Source organism: Netta rufina (assembly GCF_964035555.1).
Source record: "Netta rufina genome assembly, chromosome: 12".
In the NCBI taxonomy this organism is placed as follows: domain Eukaryota; kingdom Metazoa; phylum Chordata; class Aves; order Anseriformes; family Anatidae; genus Netta; species Netta rufina.
In genome coordinates, this window is record NC_140135.1 from 13,909,435 (window position 1) to 13,926,711 (window position 17,277).

Here is a 17,277-nt window from a genome sequence, read left to right on the forward strand (position 1 = left end):
TTTCTCACCCTCCTTACTAACTCACAGATAGCTGAAGCTTAGCTAGTTACTCTGTGTTAGCATGAACTCCAATTAAAAGGAGGAAGAAAAAAGTAAAGCAAAAGGCAAACAACAGCAAACGTACTGATGTCAATGAAGTCAACGTCGTTCCCACTGTATGCATTCTTCAGCTTGTTGGTCATCACCCGCAGAGCCATGATTTGCCGGCGAATCACCATGTCTGGCTTGGTAATATCGACTTCCACCTCTGGGTTATTCACTTGACTTGCCAAGCCGTTTCCAGTCACTGCAAAGTCATATCTAAAAAGAAACCATTCCTGGTGTTACTGGAGCTGCAGCTCAGCAGCGACCACGCTGAGGGGTGAGAGTGTGGAAAGACAGTGATGCCGACCCCGCTTCTCCACTCAGGTGGTTTTCTGAGCCTAATGCTTTCTTCCCACATGCTAGCCCACATGGAGCACTTCTCTGGCTTCTTAGCATGAGAAATTAATCAGTGTTCTTATGTATCCTGTGCCTTTTACATGCCTTGCCTTCTACCTGGGGTTGGGGAATTTTCTCCTCCGTTTGAAAAAAGAAGGAAGATCTAGGGTTTATAATAATAATGGCTTAACAGCAGCATAAATCAGCTTGCTGCAAGGCAGCAGAGCAACACAAGCTATTGAGATGCCCTGATGTCCGGTTAGATGACACTTGTAGGAAAACAACCTTTGGGGTCATAGCTATGCCAGAGAAACTTACGGGAACTGTTGGAGGCAAGAGTCTTTCTGGCTTTGCATAATACACCTCAACAATAAAGCTGCTACATATGGACTGCTCACCACATAGACATGAGATGCAATTTCTCTAATAACCCCAGCAGGAAAAACATCTGTGATTTTGAAAATGAGATAACATAACTCAACTTATTGGTAGACAACAGCCACCCTACTCTGCCTGAGGATGTGTGTATGTTCAGGTCTGCGCTGCTGCACATCTGAACACAAGGACAATCTGCTGGTTTAAATGAGCTACTGAGCAACAAAACCCAACAGAATATATCTCCTGAAACAGGCATTTGTAGTGTCATCTTATAGAGTAGGAATGACACCTTTTATCTTACAGACCAGATATATGACACTGCTTTCTAAATCCAATTACCTGACTTGCAAGAAAAATCATTGTTTAACAGAAGAAAATATTACTTTCGCTTAATTACAGTACCAACATTAGTTCCTGCAGACAGGAGGGCAGAGCCATTTCTTGTGACAGAGACCAAAACCATAAAGCTAGCTGAGCAATGCAGAGTTTCAGGCACCCATGAAACAGTGTAAAATTTATGCAGTAATCCTGCACACCAGAAATATCTAAATATTAAGAACAAAAGCTGTAAATATGAAGAAAAACAGCTGGAAAACCATGGACTTTTATATATATATATATATACACACATATATATATATATTTATATATATACACACACAATGAACATCTTGGATTTTGCTTATTTCCTCAGTAAGCGAGCAGGAAAAAAAAAAAAAACTTCTATTTCCAAAATAAAAGTTAAACAGTTACATAAACCATACGACAGAAATCCTTTGGCTTATTCATGTGTTGGTAATTTCTTTCTTAGGAAAAAAAAAAAAAAAAAAAAAAAAAAAAAAAAAGGTTTTGTAACTGTTTTTCCACAAAAAGTGGGCATGAAAACCACTGGTCCCATTGTGCCAGTGTCCTCAGCAGCAGAGAAGCAGACCTTTCTCTGGCTTCCAACTCCTTTGCCCTTGCTTAACAAGAAACCCAGAAATAGATCCTGGTAAGCATCATGCAAGAAGCACAAAGTGGGGGCACTGAAGCAACAACACAATGTGAGCATCTCCAGTCTTTTAGCCAAGGCTTTGTACACCTCACCTCCCCAGACCTGTGAGTGGTCAGTAAGAGTCTTAAGTGCGAAGAGAGAAACCACATCTGGGTATCTTTTAAAACAATCCACCGCACAGAGCTCAGACAACCCTTTAGCTTTGCATCCAAGCTCTCTTGCCTACAAGAAGATGAGCCAAAGGAGCAGCCAGGCTCAGGGGAGATGTGTGTAAGCCTTGGAAGAGCAGTGGCTCATGGTGTTAGGCCAGCATATGGGGACAAACTGAGGGGAAGCGTTCACCCAGGGCAGGGGTTTCTCCAAACCTGCTCTTGGCGCTCCCGTTCCAGCACTCGTTCTCGTTGACAGTGCCTACAGACATCTTTTCATCATTGCAAATGTTGCCAGGGAGAGATGACCAAAATTTTTTGGCTTGCTTCAGCTTTTCTTTTACATCAGTAACCTATTAAAAAAAAAAAAAAGAGACATAATCCAGAATACCAAACACTCATTAAAAGCAAAGCTGGAAAGGTATTTTTATCACAACAGACGTGTACAAGCCAGATCTTTAGGCTGCATGTAAAGTTGTGTCGTTTTGATGGTTGATTTACTTTTTAATACAAAATTAAACACCACTCTTCAAACACATATTACTCATAAGCAAAGCCTTTAAACAGGCACTTTCTGACACACAAGTATTGAGGTAATTTACATCCAGAGCCATGGACAGATTACACCCCTCGGAGAGTTTAAGGCAGCCAAGGAATATTTAAGAAAGAAAAAGAGAAAACCACCAACCAACAACTACAAATTACAAGTGGAAAAAGAACACCACAGTACATAGGGGAGTAGCACCTGCATAGTACTGGCCAGACAGGGCACTCACCAGCCTGTCCAAACTCGTGCCAGCGGCTGTAGTTGGCCGCTCCTCCGGGTTGTATGGTCTAAAGCGAGCACTGAAACCACTTTCAGAGACAGAGCGAGCAGTTCGACCTTGTGCAAGTGTTTTTGGCTGGCCACATCCCTGGAAAACCTATGCAAGAGAAGGAAATGGTTTTACGAAACGGGAGTTACAAGAGACCTCCTCTTCAGAACCCAGAGGGAAATACAATACACTAGGCAAATAAAGCCAATGTCCCCACTGCCCATTTACCTTCTGAGACACCTGCATGCTGTTCTCCTGCATGTTCATGATTGCATCTGAAATTTTCACATCAATGGGATCCATGACTGACTCAATATTAAAAGGCCCCTCCAGCCTCTCTGCTACCAGCAGCATTGAATCTAACACAAAGAGAGAAATGAAAGCTTTTAATGAAGCTGCTTTAAGGATAACACACATCAAGCACACGGGGATGCACAGACCCTCTGCTCCAAAATGGGCATTTCAAGCATGCTCCTGAGCAGAACAACATCCCCTCCCCATCACTCATTAAAGGCAGTGTGGTGTTGCATTTGAAACTCCTCACAATCCGATGTGAACAAGTGACTAGTTTGCTCTGTATGAAGACATCAAGGCAAGACGTGGCCAAAGCAGGGCTGGCCAAGGAGAACCACACAGGTGCCACAGCAGTACACAGATGTTCACCACCACAGCATCACTTCTGACTAGTGCATGTCTGCAGGAAACATTGTGCTGCATTCCCAAGGCCTATAACTTCAACAGACTGGCTGGCACTTACTGGGCTGCCAGCACACAGCCACGGGCTCATACACATCAAAAGCAGCGCTAAGTGAGGGAGAGCCTTCGCAGTCTGCCAAAATGTAGTCTGTAATCAGCTACTCCCACTAAAACTAGCATTACTAAAACCCTCCTCTCCATGCTTATTTATTAAAGGTTTCCTTGTGTCACTTGTTTTTAAAGACTGCTTTCAGAGCTGAAAGAGAGAGAGCCACCAGCTTCGTCATGCCAGTCCTGACCAGCAGACACTGACACGGAAGGGTCCAAGAGCACCACCGCTGCGGCCTCTCCCTTACAGGGAGCGACAGACTTGGCTGTCTGGAGAATACATGGGACTGTATGATCCGGCATTACATGGGCACAAGGGAGACTGCAGGAGCCTAAGACAAATGCTGTGCACTGATGATATATATGGCACGTGTTCTATGCAAGGGCAGATGGAAAAGTCCCTCAGACAACACCAGCTCGGTCCTCCCGTGCTGACACGCACGTACTCTTCATATACATCATTAAACGTGGCAGCTACTGTACTTCCATCACTTCCTCTGGGAAATTATTATTGGCATTAAAGATTTCACCCTGCACTGCATTTAATTTAAGCCTTGTCTGAGCCTCCCCTAAACAGCACCTGCAGGCCCATGTCTTGTGCTGGGCAGTCAACTCCTCTTGTCCATCACAACCTTTATTTAACATCAGTTTCCTCTGCAATCCCTCAATTTCTGAAGCACTGTTTTCTGCTCTCCTCTCCCGTGTCGCTTCATGCTGCTTTGCCACAAATTCGTAACTTTGCAGTTGCATTATTATTATTTATTTATTTATTTATAATTTTTCTAGCCTGTATGACACAGGTGAGCATAAGAGCACCTACAGCCCCAAGGAAGCCCTCTCCCAAGGAGTGGTTCCCCATTCCCAAGGATACACCCATTCCCTTTCAATAAGGGAGAAATGAGTGTTTTACATTCAGTCTATCAATTTCTCTATTAATTTCTCTTGAAAAGTGTTTTTTGTGATGTTCATTCTCTTAAGTGCAGAAAGTACTTTTGACAAGCAGAAAATTTCTGTGGGCTTCAGTTACCAATTACAGTCCTATAAAGATACTCCAAATACTAAAACATTGACTAATAGCTCTGCCTGCATGTCCAATTCCTTTCAAGCTACACTAAAAAATAAAAAAATAAAAATATGCAATTTAGCTACTTACGTATTTAAAAATAATAAAAATAAATCCCAAAAATTCAACACAAAAAACACCACACAAGTTGCAGAAGCATTCCTAACCTGGAAATCCACTCTGTAAAGACAAATCTGTTTTAAAGATTTGCTGGGCATGGATTGATCAGGGGACCAAGAGACCCTAAAAATTCCTTTGGAGGAGCTGGAGCCTCAGTGAGGACCAGTGGTGCCATCCAAGGGATGCTTAGGGATGAAACCCACAAGGAGCTCAAGCCCCAGGAAACACCCTCACCCCTCAGATGCACACAACCAGCATTAATGACAGAGCTGCTGCAGGGCATGGCTGGAATTTAGCCGTCACTGACTACAAACAGGTCTGAAATAAATGCATTTTTTTAAAGAAGGTAATAACAAATGAAACAAAGAGTCTTAGACTGTATTGTGGTGGGCTCCAATAAAGTGATGCTTCAAATCTCTGAGTAATGACTACTAGCATGAATATACCATTGTGCCGGAGGAGAGAAAAATGCTTTTGATGTGCTACCAAATAGAGACTTTTGTAAACAAGTGGAGCACAACTTAAATGTGTTCATCATTGTCAAAGCTTTTGGGGTTTTTCACGCACATAAAGAACATCCCATCGCAGTTTGGAGGAAGCCGCTCATTTCAAATAAAAATATTATGAATAGACAGATAATAAAACATACGAAAATGCATAATTTTTAAAAAAGAAAATCATTCCATTTTGTAACTACTTAATTCTCGGAGTGGCCAGGAAAGGCCGCAGATCAATAAAGTGTTTGTGAAAGACTGAAAGGAAACATAAACCCCAATTCTTCTGGCTGTTTGGCGTCTTTGTAAACTTTGAGCCGGGCAGGCCATACACAAGACCATGGGAATGTAGAGCGAATTGGGTCCTTTGTTACTGATGGTGCCATGGCGTTACATGTATCACAGCAAAGGAATGCAGCCACTGCTTTGACTGCTGATATAGAAAATGCATTCGGCCTCCAGCAGAGCTGCCAAAGCTGGCTATAAAAGATAAGGAAAGCAATAATTGCCCTTGGAGAATATATTCAACTGTAGCTCTTCAGGAGTAGTGATAGATACTGACAAGAAGCACTAAATGAAATAAACTTTCATTAAAAAGAGGAGGGGGAGGGGAATGGGGGACTCTACGCAGCCCACAGTCTTGATTTGGGGGTGATCCTGCAAACTTTTACCTCCCACCAGGAGCTGGCTGGTGTCCTCACCAACAGTCATAGCGAGCAGTAGATTCCCTCTGGCAGCCACATTTGACATTAATAAGGTTGGCTGGGATTCAAGATAACATTAGCACTGCTGCACTTTGAGAGGGGAGGCAAGTTGCACTAAAATCATAAACTAAGCTTAGGTGTAACTTGTCTCCCAGAAAGATTTTCTTCCCCGCTCCCCCTCCCCAGCTCCAGTTCAAAATAACTGGCACTTACAAGCCACGGCAAGGTGGCTCTGCAAGTTTGATCTACTTCACAAAAGAAGTCTGGCAGAGTTAAAAACATACGCTGGTCATTTATTACAAACACAGAGCACGACAAAGACTGTCTTTCCTCACTGCTGGGGAGACAGAAGTGGATTTGGAGAGGGGAAAAAGCAACAACAACAAAAAAAAACCCTACACCACACCATATAGCATCATCCCTTAAAGACTCTTTTCCTCCTGCATACATTTGTCCTTGCTACTGGCATTGAGACAATCCTTGGCGACAAAGCACCTCGCACTCATGAAGGAAAGCAATTCTTTTGCATTGTGCCACCAATAATCAGAAACCCACATCGTCAGCCTCACTGTCTGACTTGAAGAACAAAAGGCAGTTTTCAGTCTTAACCCCAAGATCTGATTTAAAAGGAGAGGGAAGGAGGGGGAAGACCTTGACCATTCATTAACAACAATCATTTTTTTTAAAAGGAAAAAAATTCTTTGCACACAAAGTAGTACTCCAGATATGTATATGGGGAGCCTGAATTCTACATCTTTGAGCAGAGTAAACCTTTGTGGAAAAAAAATCATGAAAAGGCACTGGAGATTAACATTGTTAATTCAGGAAAGCCTTTACATATACTCCCACCCCAAAGCTTGTCTGAAACAAAGTATACCGCTGCCTAATTGGTGTACAATTGTGTCGAGAATGGATGGCAAAATAATTTAAAGATAGTTAAATGAGAATAAAAGAATACAATTCAGTCATTGTTTCATACATTGCAACTTAAATGGTACTTTGCAAAAGTAAGGCAGGAGGAAGTCTTTGTCTTGAAGAGCCTACAAACTCAGCATCCCAGTTTGGAAAAGCTTTACATAAGTGACTTACATAGAGAGCCACTAACTTTAGGGGTGCTATTCTTCTATTAAACATTGTCAATCTGGGCATAACCAGGCAATGAAGACAGAGATAAATAAAGGTTACTGAAAAGAAAGACAGTGGTAAAAAAGAATCAGTAAGCTATACTATAGTCAGAAATAATCTTACAAATTAATGTGTTTTTTTTTTTTTTAAACAGAAACATGTACACAAGCATTCAGATGCATATTTTACACACACATACACATAAATTCACACATACTTCCAGTATCTATTGCTAGTTCCCCTCTTTAACTATCTTTAAATTATTTCACTCACTTCAAAATCTGTTTTTGGCACACAAATTATCATAGCTTAGTATTTACGCCCACAGTGCAAACCAGGATTAAGCACAAGCACATGCAAGTGAGTTGTTGTTGTTTTTTTGTTTGCTTTTAAACTTAAAAACACGCAAAGGACATTTGCCACATATGCACTCCCCAAAAAAAACACCAGATCTGTTTAATTTAGTTTGCCTCAAGTGTCAAATTGAGACGGAAAACAAAATCTGCAACATAACCAGCACCTGTTCAGTTATTAAATTGACTGAAGAAAGCACAGCTTAAGTTCTTGGTATCTGTGCTCCACCACAAGTGCAAATAGTGCCAGTAAACGTAACAAAGCGTAATACTGTACTTCAGTAATGAGTGGGCAAGAAGCCTTTAGGGAGCAAGCGCTGCAAGAAGAAAGCTTTGCTTCCAACCTGGAATTGCACTTATTTATTTTGTCTTGTTTAATAGTCTTAATTATCGTATGTAGTCCCTGATCAGTCTCGTGTGACAGGGCTTGCTGGCTTCCCCCAAGTTTCGTTTTTAGTTGCATACCACCTACAGCAATTAGCTGCTTGTGCTTTTGTCTGTTTTCTGGCATTATGCCCTTCCCTTTCATGGGATTCCTCTTTTCTACTTGGACTAGATGTTTGCAAGTCTCCTGGCTTTGAGCTATTTCAGCAACAATTGTAGCTGAAATACTTAATATTCTCATGAGAAAGACGGCTGGCAGGAATGGGGGGGAGTGGGGGGGAGGAATGACAGCCTCCCAGAGAATGACTTAGAAACCCAATTTAGTGTCACATTTAACTCCCTACATGGAACACACAGGCAAAAAAACACCTTCTGAAATAATACCCTTCATACATCCAGTTGGCACAAGCAATTAAATGAAAAGCCTGTACACAAAACACAAGTTCTACAATTTAAATCTAGCCTAGGACACCAATTATCAGCAATTTCCCTTTTTTATCTCACAGTTTAATGAAAGGGACTTTTTTTCTAACCGTTTATTTTTTTTCCCCTCCAAGAGCAGAATTGGAAGAGTACCACAGCCTTGTCAGTAGCTGCAGAAACTTTACACGTGCACTTCATCATACATTAAAACTATAGCGAAGTGACTGTTCCCAAAAGATGCTTTCACAGATAAATCAAAGCTCCTTGAAAAGGAGCACAAATGAAAACATTTAACATTATCTTGCCTGTGCCCAAAAAACATGATGTGTCACAAATTCAGCAGTCTTGACTGAATGTAGAATTTAATATTTCTGTCTACTCATGTATTAGACTAGTCAGTTTACTGCATATATCAAATAATAAAATTTATAAGCATGGAAAAGAAATAAACGGGAAGAAGATGATGGCAAAAGTATTTGCAAAGCACCACATACAGTCTATTGACAAAGATGGTAGCTTAGCACCAAATAAGCTGTTTACAGATTTAGACACTTTACGTTTCAATTTTTGCTATAAAATACAGGTCTACAGCCAAAGCTCACAATGGCTGATGAAGCCTCCCAGACTGCATAGCAAGAAAAACGACTTTGGGAAGAACAGATGTATGGTAACAACAATGTACAAGGAGTCATATGGAAAGAAACAGCTTATACCTACACCAGAGAGAAACCAGTGAAAGGATGGGAAGGCTGCGCAATGGGAGTCCTTGGAAGCAGAGGCAAAAGGACAGGGACCAAGTCAGCAAGAGAGGAGAGCAGATCCAAGGGCAGTATGGACCAACCATCCAACCAACGTGGCTTTACAGGTTGCAAGTCTTTGCACCAAAACAGGACACTGTTTCCCTATTTCTAACTGGCGTTTGGTCTTTATTGACCTCAGCCTTTATGTTTTTGGACACCGTAATGCATCAAGACAGAGGAGATGCTGGAGCAAGCCCAGCTGTGACAGAAGAGACATTCCAGGCCTACAAGCACATTGCAGCTCCATCTGCCTAGTTTCCTGCAATGGAGGTCACTGGTGCAATGAAAGTCTCGCGTATTTAGAAATTAATGTGAACTACAACAGCTTTGTTCTACACAGAGATGTGGAAGAAAATGCTAACCGATCAGACACCTAAAAATCTGCTGTAGCACACGTGGCTGCTCCTAAAAGCCATTCAAATGGGGGAAACAATATCAGGATATCCTTACACACAGTTTTAATGGGACCTTACCCATAAAGGTATTCCATTCGGTGTCCAAATCCCCTTGGTTGGCCAAGCAGCCTCTCATAACATTAAAACAGTAATTGTAACAGGGCTTCACCGATACCAGACCTCGGCAGTACGGGCAGTACATCATTTTCAGCAGTGCTCTTGTACCCTGTGGTGTGGGGTTCACCTTTAAAAGAGAAAAAAGAGAAGAAAATTAGCCCTCAGTCACTAGAGCAAAGAAAACAAAACAAACAAACAAAAAAAGCAAACAAACAAACAACACATTTACCAGGGGGCTAGTTGGAATGGAACTGTGCAAAGGAGGTGTAATGAGGCATGATGCACAGGTACACAGTCCCAGAGATCTGGGTTGTGGATGAGGATTTTGGCTTACTTCCTTGGGCACACCTGCTACTCAAGGATCACAGCCAGTCCTCCCCTCTGCAGAATGTAATCTGCACTGTCATGCACCCACAGAGATTCTGAGGGACCTCTGCTTGGGCTGCAAGGACAGGCACCCCAAGGGAGACATGCAGAATTTGAGCTTAGTGAAAATGATCAAGCCAAAAGGGAAACCACAAGGCTGCATTACCCATGCCCTGCTTCGAATACACACCGAAGATGATGACTCCGGACTTTCTCAAGAAAAAGTGGCAGAAATGTGATGCTTGCTGATATTCCCCCCACAAAACCCATGAAGAGCAGCTCTTCCCTGACAATCACCCAGCACAGCTCTCTCACAGCCAGACCATCTCCTTTATCTGACATTCAAACCCTGCAACATAACATTTACATGACAGACACCCAGCTTCTTTTATACTCAGCACCCACCATGCTAAATAGCATAACTCTTTCCCCATGGAGGTAGCCACGATTGATGGAGGTGGCAGCCTCTCGGCACAGAGTGCCAAAAGACAAGCCTGGAGGACTCCCAAAGCCAACATACCTGCAATTTTGCACTGTGGCCCGTGCAGGCGGAGCTATCTGCAGCAGGCAAGTCACCTCTGAACCCTCAACAGGGCTGTTTTCAGAAGTGACTCATGGTCATTCACGTTTGATTCACTCTCTGGCCCAGCTTCAAAACATTCATTGAAACAAATTCCACACCATTGGCCTGAGAAGCATTAGTGCTAGCACCACGTATTGCTACTGACCATTTGGTGGGTCCATCTGAGGCACCAAACAGTCTCCCCAGGAGCCAGTCTGAGGGTTGATTAAGCATATGTGAAAATACAAAATCAGGACAGGATCGGAGATATGCTGACAAAATATAAACAGTCTCTAGAGTTTTAAGCCATGAACTTGCTACTTCTTTTAAGGCGTTTACAGAGTGCTCTAAATAGGTTATGATCCAAGACCATGCCAAGGGGAGGAGACACTGTGTGTCCTCACAAGGAAGAGAAGAGGTCATTCGGTACAAGTGGAACATCTCTGCCGGCTGCATGGGTTTTGTGGCAGAGAGGATGAGAAAGCTGAGAAGAGGCAAACTAACGTGAGGAAGCCCTCATACTGCACATAACGGCCTTGCTATTATGAAGCCCAGCATAGCATGAGGGCTATAGAGAAAGCAAAACTGCTCCCTGCTTATTCTGGTACAAAATTGTTTAGCAGCACACAGAACTAGCAAGCAACAGATTTAAAAACAAAGAAAACCCGTCACATAATCAGTTCTTTGCACAAGATTAAATAGAGGGCCGCAACTCTGTCACAGATCTCCCATGCTGAAAGCTTTCATCAACTCCAGGGAAGGGTGGAAAAAGCTCAAGCAACAGTTTTTACTAGCACACACACGCACAACACCCCACACACTCAGGACTATGAAAATCTGCGGAAGAAAAGATCCACACAGAACTACCACATTCACAGAAGCACCACATCCATCTCCACCGGTCTGCACAGCGGTTTTTAAAAGGTGGGAGAACATCCTCAGGAAGTGACCCCATCACCTGCTGTGTGCTTGTGCTTTTCCCCAGGCACCACTGCTGGCTCCAGACAAATCTCCAACGCCTGACATCCCTGGGAACAGGCTAGCTTCGCCAATAATAGCAGCAGAGTTTTAAAACCTCATCTCTTTTCTTACAAAAAGAGATTGGGGACAGAAATCTGCTGTCTTTCTGCTAACTTCAGAAAGACCACGGTTTCTCTTCAACAGGCATGGAAACTGAGTAGAAAAACAGAAGGACAATCTTCTGTGGTTTAGAGAGCTTGGAGCTGGATTTTGGCTGGCCAGCAGTATTCAGACATCATCTGTACCCCGCTTATTTGCGGCTCCAGGGCACAGCTACAACTGCTCAGGCATTCAGGGCAACTGAGCTTGCTGCTGTCAACAAGAGCCACTTTAATTTTTAGAAAGGAAACAAGATGCCTTCATACACACTCCAAACAGAGGGCCTGCGACAGCTCTGAGACATGAGCTAAGATCCCAAGAAACAGCTCCCTGCAAATGAGGCAGACAGGGAAGATGCCATCAGAAACCACCACGTCTGGCCAAGACAAAATCCTTTGCCGTCATGCTGCACCGAGCACACAGGACAAAGAACGGTTGTCCCTTGTCCTGCCGGCTGAGCCGAGCCTCTTGGGGACTTCACAAAACCAAGAATTCATGGCATTGTGGCAGGAGCACACGTGGTCTCAAGCCCTCACAAAAGCCCCCACGATAAGGGAATCCTGCCTACAAGAGGAGCCATCCACAGAGCCAAGAGGCCAGTCAAACACATCCTTGCAGAGCAAACCGAACAAATGCTGCTTTCTGTGAAGGCATCGTGTAGAAAAGCGATCGAGACGGAGCCCATTTAGCAGAGCGAAAGGAGGTGGGGTGCTCAATGCAGAAAGCTGCTTGCGGTGGTGGGGGAATCCGATTTGGAGGCTTCAGAGCACACCCGTTTGGGAGGCTCAGCAGGAGCAGGAGCCCCAGCAGATAACTCCTCATTGGGGCAGCATAGCTTTAAAGCAGAGCTAGTTCAAGTGCTGGGAAGAGCTCATGCAACAGAAAACAGCTAAATCAGATGATTTATAGTAAGAAAACTGAAAACAGACAAACGTAAAGGTATCATCTGCCAGCCAGATGGTTCAGTCTTTGCACAACAAAAAAAGTTAAGGGGGGGGGAACTAAACATTATCTCATACCCAGAGACAGAACTTTGGAGGAACCCCCACACTGTTGTTTTTTGTGACAAAAAACCCTTTTCATGCCACCCCACAGTAGGCGCCAGGACCTCCACACTTATTGGAGGCTCGACAGCAGATCCCAGCTTGTCTCACCACTGCTTGCTCTCCCGAAAATGCTCTGCATCCTCCTTGGGAAGGAAATTAGCAAGAGGTTCATAGGACCAGCCAGGTGCTAGAGCAGTGTAAAGTGGGCCGGGGGCTCCATTAACATTCTGATAGAAAGCTGAAGTTTCATGAAAGAGATTGCATGGCACAATGTTACGAAAAATCACCAGCCAGGCTGTGACCCAGGAGGCGCCTTCCCATCTTAGGTTCCCCATCCGCGCCGAGCGGCTGCAACCTCACAGCATCTGCCCTGCTTTGATATTTCATCGGGTTGATCTTTATGAATCCCAGCAGATGCATGGGAAACCGAAGCCGCTTTCCCACGTTCCATGGCAGACGAACCACGCTACGAAGACACCGGCCGCTCACTCAGATTAGACACCACACGCTTCCTTTGAACAAAGACCTCGCATGATTTTAAAAACAAACAGGGTTTTGCTTCTTTTCCTATACAGGTTTCTAACTCTACACAAAACTGAGCAGATCATGCCAAATGACAGGACACCAGTTCCTTCAAACCTCAGCCTGCAGCAACTGCCTGGAGGAGCCATAGCTCATGATGGACACAACCCACAGGTAAGCTCCTGTTTTGCAATACAACTGCAGGTGAAGAGGAAGATAAAGTGGGAATTCACTAGTCCAGGTTTGTCGTTTTATAGCTTCAGAGAAGCAACAGGAAGGCACAAATAGAGATCGCCTGTAAGAGAGAGTTTCGGGAAAGATTACGAGTAATTACACCTCGTTACAACAGTGATAAATGCTTAACTGCTGCGTATCGCTGCAATGAGAACCTTACCCCTGGCAATGGGCCCACGCCCAGTCCAGACCAATTCTAGATCTGTCAGAGGGATGTGCCATATGTTGCACTGGCAATTCTTCACAAGCTTTTAATGTTCACTCTGCCATGCCAGGTGCAAGCTCTTAAAACACCATTGTATGTAACAGTAAACCCAGATATGCTTTGTTCTGGGGTTGTGTTTATCTTGGAAAGCAACTCAAGTTCATTCAAACTCTACTCTAGAATGACCCTCAAAACCAAATAATCTCCTTTCTAATAAAGCAGAGTCCCAAAGAAAGCTTTATTTGCTGAACAGGATTTAGTCCAGTAGATTTGAACCCAGGTAGTACATTGTAGTGCACATACCCTGTAAAAGCTTATAATAGAAGTAAATGCACTCCAAACCCTTCCTTTTATCTTGTGAAATTTATTTCCTTTCTGTGCCGTTCCATGCCACTGCAGCAATCCATCACCCTGTGGTTTCATCATGTAAATTACAATTTGTCCATGTCTGTACGCTTTGTCAAACGTGAAGATTAAAAGCTGTTAACAGATGTGTTTTGGCACCAATCTTCACATTCGTATTGGACTCGCTATTTAAAAATTCAAGATTTTCACACAAACACAAGAACTAAGCAGAACGCAAACAATTATGGGATTTCTGTGGTTAACTCAAACGTTTCATATCATATTTGTTGAGTACCCCCCCCACACTTACATTTACTGGGGAAGATGCATTCATGTTCCTGTAAAAATTATGTGCTCTCAGTGTAACAAAAATCTATGTGTTTTTGTTGTTGTTGTTGTTTTATGGATACATTGCCATTTTCATCACATTTTAGAATCTCACATAAGGGAAATGGTTTGCCCTGTGTCCTTAGACTTCTCCTAGTAGTTAGCAAGTGCATCTGGATGCATGCTTCTGGTACAAGCTTCACCTATCAAGTGAAATGCCTTGTTAACACCCTACATAAAGCCACTAAAGCTCAAGAAAACTGATCCATGCAAGCAGCTAAGGTTCAGAGACTCAACCAGTTCTTTTTCCTCCTGCTTCCAAAAGTAAGGAAGAACTGAGGAAGGGTGGTACAAGTCCAGCTGTGGATGGTCCTGCAATGCGCTGCAGCCAGACTGGCAACTCCTTCCAGCTGCCAGACAGCCAGAGCCACATTTTATGCTCTCACTCTACCCTGAAGTTAACATTAAGAATGTTAATAACAACATTTAAAACCCTGTCAACTTTAATAACTATTTGTAATAACACTGATAATTCAGGCTTTCTTATCTTCCAAGCTTACACAGTAATAGCGTTGCCATGCCAGCAGCACAGCCATCAGAAAACAAAATCCCACAATTTGAAAATAGATGCAGTGAAATTACTTTTGATTTATGTTGTGTTTTCTTTAAAAAACAATGAATTAGAGCAATACTAGATAAATAAGATTCAAAGAGTGACTTCTCAGTGACACAAAGATGATTTCACGGAAAAAAAAAACACACAGCAAAACAAACAAAAGCCTCCAAAAGCAACTAAAGTAATGTTGGATGCTCCAGGTGAGCAGCCAATTTTAAGACAGGAGTCATCAATTTTGAGGATCTACACAACCTTACTTGTATAATTTTTTCCTCCACTGTCTTCTACAAGAGCATCATCTTGGCACATGCCAGTCAAACATCCAGCTCATCGTGAAACAGATCACTGCCATTTCTTGGAATACCCCACCCCAAATATTCCAATGAAAGTGTTTTGGAATTAACAACGCATTTCAGCATTTAACTGAATCTGCTGGCCTTGTGTTAGCATATGAATAATTTAGAAAGCATCTCATTCAACCACAGATTTGGGCCTCCAAGGTCTTGCACAAGAGAGCACATTTAACAGCAATATTTGGTAACTACACAGCTCTGTGCCTTGTCCATATTCGCTACCCATGGTGACGTTCCTGCAGCTTTATCTGTCTGGTTATAGTCACCTCCGCATGAGGAAAAGTTCAAGAGTGCATTTACGCTTGATTCACTACTTACAGTTTGCTTGTCCCCCCCCCAAAGCATATGCAGATGTCACCCTACCAGGGAGGAACAGAACTCCTGAGAACCAAAACACTTGACCTGCTAGGTTTTAATTTTAATGTCTTAAAAGGAGAGCACTGTGTGCTTGTCTTGGGAGATGCCATAGAGGATCTGTATTCTTTAGCTGTTGCTCTCCATGAGACATAGCATTGTACCATCCTGTCTGCTGCCACCACGCTACCCCTGCTGCAGGTCTCTGAAGTCAACCCTGAGCTTTCCTGAGGGCATTTGCATGGCAGAAGCAAGTGCAAGAGATGCGGAGCTGCCTGCATCCTGCCCAGGTGCAGGCACCCCAAGCCTATGCACAGCCATGCAGACACCTCTTCCAAATGACTCCCGGGTGAGCAGCTCCTTCTTTCCATGTCCTCAGAAGCAGCGTGCCCTCCAAAGAAAGCTTCTTCTCTAAAGCACCGGCCTCTCCCCAACCCAGAGACACAGAGGATAATTATGAGCATTTTGTTTGCTATAATGAGCCAAACAGTGAGAGCATTTATCTTGGCAGTGATACCAAAAAAACTTTCTTAGTTATCCCTCATATCATTTTCAGAATTAACAGCTGAGTCACAATGTGGAGGGGGGCAAAGAAATAAAAAGAAAGAAAAAATCCCAATGGACTGAGATACTCCTACATGATGCCATGAGCTCCAAACCTGGAGCCACATCCATCCATGCACACTCTCAGCCTGTTAAATCCGTGATGACTGCTGCTCGAGTATGCTTTGAAGGCTATGTCTAGCACAGACCCTCAGATGGCTGGAGCTCAGGCAGATGCAGCCACATTCTTGGCAGGTCTTCTCAGGGTCATCTTTGATGTAGAGAAGTGCTTAGTATTGTTTTCTGCATTGATGTTTGCCCTTGACACATGGATGGAAACGTCCTTGTGCACGGTGGCCCCTCTGTTCAGCTCAGCAGCTTGCAACTTACTGCCTGGACATAACTTTTTTTGGAGGTCCCTTTGTAACACTACAAGGGCTCCTTTGCTCTTCTGGCTGGTTCTCAGTTGCTCATGAAGCAGCAGCATCTGCTTCCCATCTCCTCTCAATACACTCATACAAGCAACAAATTTCATTTCGATCTGTCACTTCACTGGGAGGATCTGCTCTTGCCCAACAGGTGTCCAGCTTCAGATATAGAAACATGAACTTCTTTCTGATTTAGGATTAAGGACACGTGCCCCATAAGTCCAACCAAGGACAAAGAACTCACAAAAGGAGATTGGACCTTTGCTCACTGACAAAAGTGATCCACTCTTAGATCCAGATCATCAAATGGCAGTGGTGAGGGACACAACATTTACCGAAGTAAGAGTTCAGCTCCCAAATATATTTGCTGATAAAGGTTTAAATTCTTATTCTTTTAGTGTTTCATCATTTTCATCACCACTTCTCCTAAGCTGATGCCTGGTTCACATTCAACATCCATATAGAAAAGTTCAGGAGCCACAGTTAAGGCACTGCAGCTGGAGGTAAGGGAGTTCACACAGGCCAAGAGTAAGTTGGTCTACGCAGGTTCACGTTTCACCTTGTGCTTAATGGATGCCTGATTAGAGATGAGGCAGCTCAGAGCAAAGAGGTTTAAAAAGCCATCAGGCTCTTTCTCCAGCTTTCAAGCAGCTGTGGGAAGGCAGATTACCTGCCCTCTCCCACAGTTATCTTCCATAAATGGTTTCAAGAGAATTCCC

General features: G+C 43.4%; 1 protein-coding gene across 1 annotated transcript in view; it reads right to left on the reverse strand.

The window, feature by feature from the left end:
• The window catches only part of GPC4 (glypican 4), a gene marked incomplete at its 5' end in the record, with an annotated part of 81,352 nt that overhangs the window by 14,977 nt on the left and 49,098 nt on the right, over window positions 1-17,277 (reverse strand). The window contains 5 exons of the mRNA XM_084294049.1: window positions 125-300; window positions 2,158-2,294; window positions 2,718-2,864; window positions 2,985-3,115; window positions 9,500-9,665. Of these exons, the coding sequence (XP_084150175.1) occupies window positions 125-300; window positions 2,158-2,294; window positions 2,718-2,864; window positions 2,985-3,115; window positions 9,500-9,665 (757 nt within the window). The remainder of the gene's footprint in view (window positions 1-124; window positions 301-2,157; window positions 2,295-2,717; window positions 2,865-2,984; window positions 3,116-9,499; window positions 9,666-17,277) is intronic.